Consider the following 7,878-nt stretch of genomic DNA (forward strand, 5'->3'; position numbering starts at 1 on the left):
CCGAGACTCGTTTAGCATTTGACACGTGTCAGTATCTTAATAGTAGAACCATCGCCGCTCCGACACCACGAATTTTCTCGGCCGGGACCCACCCGTGGTTTTGTTTTGTTTTTCAATTTGTTTTTTTCTGGAAAATAAAAATGACGAGTACTTTCATATACCATTAAAATAAAAAATATCCAAAAAGTTAAATATAATTAAAAAAAAACAGTGATAAATGAGTTGTCTCGTACTTAATTTCTCAAAGAAAAATGAAACCCTATCTGTCTCTGCATATAAAGTTGCAACCAACACAATTATTTCAATTTTCAGATATGCCTCTAACCAAATCCTTTATGTTAACAAATAAAGTTTCATTGTGGTAGGGCGGTTTGAACCACACATATTTATTTTCATGGACGTATATTTCTTTCAATAACGACAAATATATACGCATATGTGACTCTAATATCGATAATTAAATTAAATTAAATTGCAGACACAGAGGATACATCTGGGCTCAGTCAGTGGCTGAGTCATCGTTCCTTATCTTTCCAAGCTCTTTACAATGACACCGCCACCTTTATCCGACGTGTCCCGAGATTCCCTAACCAAACAGCCACTCATATTCTGCCACGTCATTCCTTCTCCCTCTATATTTACCCGCTTTATACCCTCCTCGTAAACCTCCTCTCTCCTCCTTCCCTCTTTCTTCACAATCCCAGAACCCAAACCCTAGTTTCTCTTCGAAAATTACCTCCAAAAGATTCCTTTTTTCGTTCTGGGTTTAGAGATGGAGATTCCGGTGATTAATAGGATAAGCGATTTCGAAGTGGGCCTTAATTCGATTAACGATCCATCGTTTGTGTCTCGAGCTTTCGCGGTTTCCGGATTCGGGAAATTCTATCACGCTTACAGTTTCTGGAAATGGGGTGCTTTGATTATTGCTTTCCTAGCTTCGTTCACCACATTAATCACTAGAATTAAGATCTTAATCCTCAGATTAAGAAAAATCGACTTGCCCCTTCCTTCCTCGCCCCTTCTCGACGATTACGACAGCGATTCAGATCTGTCCTGTTCCTCCTCCGACGAAGCCGACACCGACGAAGAAGAAGACGAGGAAGAAGAAAGTTCAGTCTCTTGGAGACGGGTCGACGGAGATTTCCATGTGAGAGGGTCCGGTTATTACATCGACGACAACGACCAGGGGCTAAGCGGTAATTTCATGTGGCGGCGGCGGCGGAGGAGCGGCAGCTTCGGCGACCTCTTCTCGTGGCCGGATCTCGCCGGGCTCGGCGGAAGCGGCGTCGTCAAGCTCTGGGACCATCTCGACTTCGATAAACGCCGCGACGTCTCGGCGGCTCAGTCGTCGCCGGTGGTTCTGGCGGCGGAGGGGAGGGGCTCCGACGCGGTGGAGGTGAGTGCGTGGGACCCTCGCGCCGGGATCCGGGTGCCGGCAATGCTGGCGGAGTGGCGGGGGCCGCGGCGGATGCTCGGGAGGATCGCCGGAGTTTCCGGCGGTGGAGTCGAGAAGATCTACGTTAGGGATGACGTCAGCGGAGAGATCACGGTCGGCGACATGAGGATGGTTAACGCCGCGTTGACGGACCTGACGGAATCCGACGTGGATACGTGGTGGGACGCTGACTCCGTCATAACGGCAGACGTCTCCGTTGACGGGACGCGTTAGCTTTCTTAAGTGAAATTGCCGGTTCGGTTCGGCGGAAAATAAGGAAAAATAATAATCACCAATGGAAGTGATTATTACCATTTTTTGTAAATATTTTGTCTGTTTTATGTTTAAGTAATTATATTTTCCTCTCTTATTATTCTATTAAATTTTTTTTGCTTTGCCACTCAGCCCAAAAAGCCATTTTTTTTATTGCCGAATAATGGATAATAACCAATAGGGGCGGGTGTAATATCCAAAAAAAAATCAATTATATTTAAATTATCTAAAACTAAATTTTGGACCGATAAGGATATAATATTAGAAAAAATCTAAAATATACTACATATGGTCATTAATATTCCTATATTAATAAACTAATTATAACAAATTCCAAAAGAATCCATAAAAAAAATGACGCCAAAGGTATTATGTCAAATACCAAAAAAAAAAATCAAAATCTAAAACGATAAACATTATCTTTGGAATGTCATTAACTGTAGATAAGGTTATTTTCTAGGAGACAGAAAACGTGTTGGAGTTGAATTGTTCGAGGAAGCTTCATACTAATTACGTACTTATTTCGCATGAAAATTACGTATTTATTTCGCCAAGTGAAAAATGCGGTCCAAATTTTCACGCAAAGACCAATTAAACACTTTTACACCATAAAATTATAGTCTATGGGAAAATAATATTTTTTATATATACACATATATATATATAATTCAATTATATAGTATAGTTTCCTCTTTGGTTATGCAATTACACCGAAATATGCTATTTTTTATTTGAAGTACTCCTCCATTGTTTAAAAACATTTTTTATAATATAATCCATCCGTTTCATTTTACATCGTTTAAGACTTAAACACACAAATTGATAAAAATAATGATTTGTCTAGAATACCCTTATTTACTACATAGAAAATTGTTATTTCTAAATATATAATAAAATATTTAATTATTATTAATTAGGGATAAATTTAAAAAAATGAAAATTAATTATATAGAAAATCTCAAAACATGAAACAAAAATATTATTATAAAACATCATTTAATCTGAAACAGATATAAAACATCATCTAATTTAAAACGGAGGGAGGATATTATAACGAATTTTCAATATCATCACTCCACGAAACGGAGAGACCATATGCAATGGTGATTGAAACGTATTAAATGCTCTAATTGCGATTATTATATAATTATTATACTCAATCAATTTATAAACAGCGCCTATTATTCATTGATTGAGCATCGCTTTCATTTAAAATAAAATAAAATAAAATATTATCTAATAATCTCGGTTGTTATACCGACAAGGAAATGAAAAAACACGACAGAGAAAACCGGCCCGAGTTTTGAATTCATCACACTTAGTCTCGTGAAAGCCTTACCTAACTTTTGTTATTTATATAAATAGACAGGCTGATTAATTATATAGTCTTGAATATTGGATTTGGAATCCTTATTTTGATAACGAAATTGAAATCAAACCCCCGAATGTTTGACTTTGACTTCGACTGAAATAACAGCTCGGTTATATAATGGAACAAATTAATTTAGTAGAGGATCATTTCATTTGTATCAATTTAATAACTGGAATCTCCGTCAAACAATAAAATCTGGACCGGTCTACTTCGACCAAAAAGTAACATTAAATTAAATTGATAAATCATATAAACTTTAGCTACATATATGATGATTATGATTTAAATGTAAGCCCCCCCTGATACAACGTAATAGAAATTGGGCCAGAGTTACTGATGATGATATGCATCCATTTAATATTTTGGGCTTACTGAACAGGCCCAATAATTAGCGTATAGACATATAAAAACATTACGAATATCATTACTTGCTATTCTTTTTTTTTTCTCCTTAAAATTGAAAAAAAAAACCACCGTAATACATTCAGATAAATTTTCTTTTTATATTTTATGCTCGTTCTTTTTAAAACATATGAAATTAAAAAAAAAAGAATGGTAAAAAAGATTATCATGATATGGATTTTCTAATTACTGATTAACATATATTACCATATTTTCTACTTAGAATAATTTAAGACGGATGTTAGCAAACAACGTAAAATAAAACGTATTAGGGTGTTTAAGCTAATATCCAATTTCTACTCAGAATAATTTATAGTCAATTTAAAGTATCATATGTTAAAAGTTTTATTATAAGTGCTTTATAAAAAAAGTTTATTATAAGTTTTTTAGAAATATGTATTGTTAGTAACTATTTTTTTTTGGTAAAAATTATTGTTATTTTTATTATAAAATGTATACACACGAACAAATTAATGAACAATAAATTTACACAGTCAATTAAATGGGAATTCTTTGATGAACTTGAAAACCGAAGGGGAAATCAGATCGGGCCGGTTCGGTGACATAACCAAACCCGGTTCGAACTGTCGGAAAACCGGATTAGGAGAACCCAACAAAGCCATCGAACTCGGTGTAAACAACGGAAAACCAGCCATGTGTTGACTCGCCTTATCCTCGGGACTAAACGACGTCGTGTTATTTTCCTCACCGCCGCCGTTAACTTCCTCCGTCACCACCGAAGAAGACTCGCTGACGTCGTTAGGGTTCCGTCTGATATCGGGTTGTTGAATACGAGAGACTCGTCCGGTGAGTCGCTGAACCAGAGCCATGAAGTCCTCAGCGCGCGTGTGAATCACCTTCGGCGAGTGCGCGTAGATGATCACCGGCTTCACCGCCTGAGACGACGCCGTTTTTCCGATGGCACGTGATAATTTCCCGACTCCTAACGACGGCGGACGTGAACCGTTAATTTCATGGCACCTTTTTGGTATCATTACTGACTCTATCTCCGAATATGAAAATAGATTTACGAGAAAATAGAAAGAAGCTGAGTTTACGAAATTAGGGCAAAGAGGAAAAAAAAAAAAAAAAGCAAAACAACAAATACTGTTTGTGATTAGACATAAACATGTAGATACAGAGAGGTTTATATGTATATAAGTAAATGCGTACAAGTCTACGTAATTATTATTATAATAATGTCAATGTGTAGCTAAAGCCAACGATTCTGACCGTTGACCAAACATAAGGTGAGTGTTTTGAATGTTGTAAGTTGGAAGCAGTTTGATAATAACACATACCCAAGATCTAATCCTTGTTCATTTGTCTGCATGTTTTTTTTTCCCACGTAATATTTCAATTTATTTTTTTAAAAAAAAAATTTTGGTTAAAATGTTTTATTTCTATTTCAAAGTTTAATGGTATTCTTTAGAAGAAAAAAAAAAGGGTTTCACTGTTTTAGAAGACGGCGCGCATGGTGGCTACAAAAGGTTGAAACGTCGCGGTTTCTTCCCCATTTGCAACGTTAAAAAAGTTTTCCACCATTATTAGTTTTCCTTAATTAAATTAAACCCCACTTGCAGACCAAACATAAACTATATAATCTGACGTTTATTCAACAGGTTGATAATATTATGCACTTAAATGTCAACCACCACCCCCCTTCTTGTTATTTTCAGCCTACTTTTCCAATTTAAATTGTCGGGGCATATTTTTTTAAAATCTCAATATTTGGATGCAACAACAATTTTTAAATAGTTTTAAGAAATTTTTATTTTACTACTGATAAAAAAAAGGCTAAAACTAATGAAAATGATTATTATAAGATATCGGGAAATAATCTTTAGAAATCTTAACGCAACTTGAACGCAATTTTGATTCAAGTGTTGCGTTAGAAACGGTGACTCGTGTTTGCGTTAGATTTGAGTGGAAATTCTAGCACCAATATAACATTTGCGTTACAATTTGGACGCAATATTGCTTTGGCAATTCTAGCACCCATATAACATTTATTTATGTTATAACACCTCTAATTAAAATCATGTTAGAAATTCTAATAAAATTGCATTAAATCGTATTGTCATAAATAATGACTGTTTCGTTATTCAAGTGTTTTGTCGAAATTCGATAATTACTCAAATCATTTTTATAAATAATGACTGTTTTAGGGTATGCTTTTATCATCTTTTTCTCCGACCTGCAAGTTTATTTAACATCAGGCCTAAGTGAAGAACGTCGGGGCGATTTTTATCCACTATTGGGCCTAACCCAAACCAATATAAACCAATAATAATAATAATAAAATATGAAAATCCCATAAAAATACTCGAAATTTACAAAACATACAAAATATATATCAATTTTTTAAGTTAACAAATAAATACACTAAATATTAAACATGTACCAAAAATATATCAACTCTTCGAATTGAAAACATTTTTTTTATATTTTGATATCGTTAAGATTTGTATGTAAATTATTTTAAAATAAAAATATTAAAATCCGTTAAAATTCTTATATAAAACAATTTTAAATAATTTGATTCTAATTATTGATAATGTAACTGAAAATTATGTATGAAATTAATTTTTATTTGAAGACATTTTTTGATATATTTTAATATTTGATGTATTTATTTATTAAAATTAAAATTAATATTTTTTTTGACGTATTTTATAAAATTGGATATTTTTAAGGAATTTTCTCCAATGAAAATAATAAAGAGACACACGTGTGGATGTGCACGCGCGCGTGTGGGATAGCTGTTGCTGAACATGTTCGAGGGGTTTCGTTATTAGCCAAATACACCGCACGCGCACTGACTCAACCATCACAACAATAATGGAGTTTTATTATAATTCACACATTTCAATAGTTTAATAAATAAATGATTATATTATAATTTACAATTAGGGTTTAGGAAATCATTGTGCTCCGGGAAAGAAAAAACATTTAAAATTTAGTTCAGTTCTCGATGAGTTTGGTCCCTTTACGAATATCCTCGGATCTCTCCCGTCCACTGTTAAATCACCCCCTTTTCTCTTCTCGTGTCTTCTTCGTTAATTACTTAAATTACTTTTTTAATATATATATATAAATTGGCCTTTTTGTTTCTTCAAGCGACGACAACATACCCCTTGAAATTCGAAAATATATGCCTAACCCTCTCGGGGCTAACCACCACGCGTCTCTATATTTTAATATTTTATCATATATATATATATATATATATATCTATATCATGTCTATATTCTATTTTTTGTATGAGGTTATAAATCAAATATATACAACAAATACAGTAACTGATTATTGTAATGCAGTGAAAAGAAATGGAGTGATGTCAATGTGTACAAAGAGTAGCATAATGTCATGCTTCATCACTATATTAGGAATCTGAATTGATTATTAAATTATTTATTAAAAAAAAGATATCGTCTACTCAAATATTTTACTATATGGTTATGATGACCTTTTCAAAAGTAAAATTGCTTTTATCCTCCTATATCACAAAACACATATGAATATTTACCGTCGTTATCTAAGATGAATTTTCAATTTTAGATTAATTTTAGTTCATAGATTTAAAATTTTTTTATTTTATTAAGTTCGCTTAAGTTCTTTTATCTCTTGTGGTGAACTTTCTTTAGTTCTTTTTTTTCCTCCACTCTCTTATTTCAGTATTTAAAAATTATATTTTCCAGAACCACATCATCGACAATTAAACAGTTCAAGTATACATGCAGCAGAGATCATTAATATAAATAGTGGCATTTACCATATATATATATATTGGCATTAAGAAATAAACACCCTAATTAAAAATACAATAAATTTTTATAGAGTGTTGCAATTTGTGTTCAATATCTCTGAACAGAGCGAGTAGCGCTGCGGAAAAAAAGCCAAAATCTGTTGTATATATTGGGTTTTAAATTCTCCAACGCTTAATTAGGGTTTCTTGTATATACATATATATATATATGTATATATATATAATATTAAGCATAGTACCTTTATATAATGATCCCGAAGGTAAAATGATACTTTTATTGACTGGTTTTCCTTTTCGCGTTGTCGTCTACAAGAATCTGGTATAGTTTGTTTATCATGTTCTATTCACGGACACACACGACACAAGTTGTGCTGTTGAGATGGAAAATGGACATTAGGGCACGTGTTGTATTAACTTTTATTTTGTCGAAAATGTAATACAACTTTAATATTCGATGTTTATGTAAATGTAAATAATAATATGAACGAGGGTCCATGTCCCAGAAGGTCCCTTTAAATTTTTTTTAAAAAAAGGGTAAGAGAGAGAGAGAGAGAGAGAGAGAGAGAGAGAGAGAGAGAGAGAGAGAGAGAGAGAGAGAGAGAGAGAGAGAGAGAGAGAGGAGAGAGT

At 33.4% G+C, this 7,878-nt stretch overlaps 2 protein-coding genes across 2 annotated transcripts; one reads left to right on the forward strand and one right to left on the reverse strand.

The window, feature by feature from the left end:
- The first annotated feature begins 665 nt into the window (after positions 1-665).
- LOC104821925 lies at positions 666-1,811 on the forward strand. Its single transcript, XM_010552954.1, has one exon. The coding sequence runs from the start codon at positions 773-775 to the stop codon at positions 1,667-1,669; it is 897 nt and encodes a 298-aa protein (XP_010551256.1). The 5' UTR covers positions 666-772; the 3' UTR covers positions 1,670-1,811.
- Positions 1,812-3,935: 2,124 nt separating this feature from the next.
- LOC104821926 (VQ motif-containing protein 8, chloroplastic) lies at positions 3,936-4,575 on the reverse strand. The gene has a single exon (XM_010552955.1). It carries the CDS (start codon positions 4,475-4,477, stop codon positions 3,977-3,979), a length of 501 nt encoding a protein of 166 aa, XP_010551257.1. The 5' UTR covers positions 4,478-4,575; the 3' UTR covers positions 3,936-3,976.
- Between the last annotated feature and the right edge of the window lie 3,303 nt (positions 4,576-7,878).

The sequence above is a fragment of the Tarenaya hassleriana genome, unplaced genomic scaffold (genome assembly GCF_000463585.1).
Source record: "Tarenaya hassleriana unplaced genomic scaffold, ASM46358v1 Cleome35, whole genome shotgun sequence".
Taxonomy (NCBI): domain Eukaryota; kingdom Viridiplantae; phylum Streptophyta; class Magnoliopsida; order Brassicales; family Cleomaceae; genus Tarenaya; species Tarenaya hassleriana.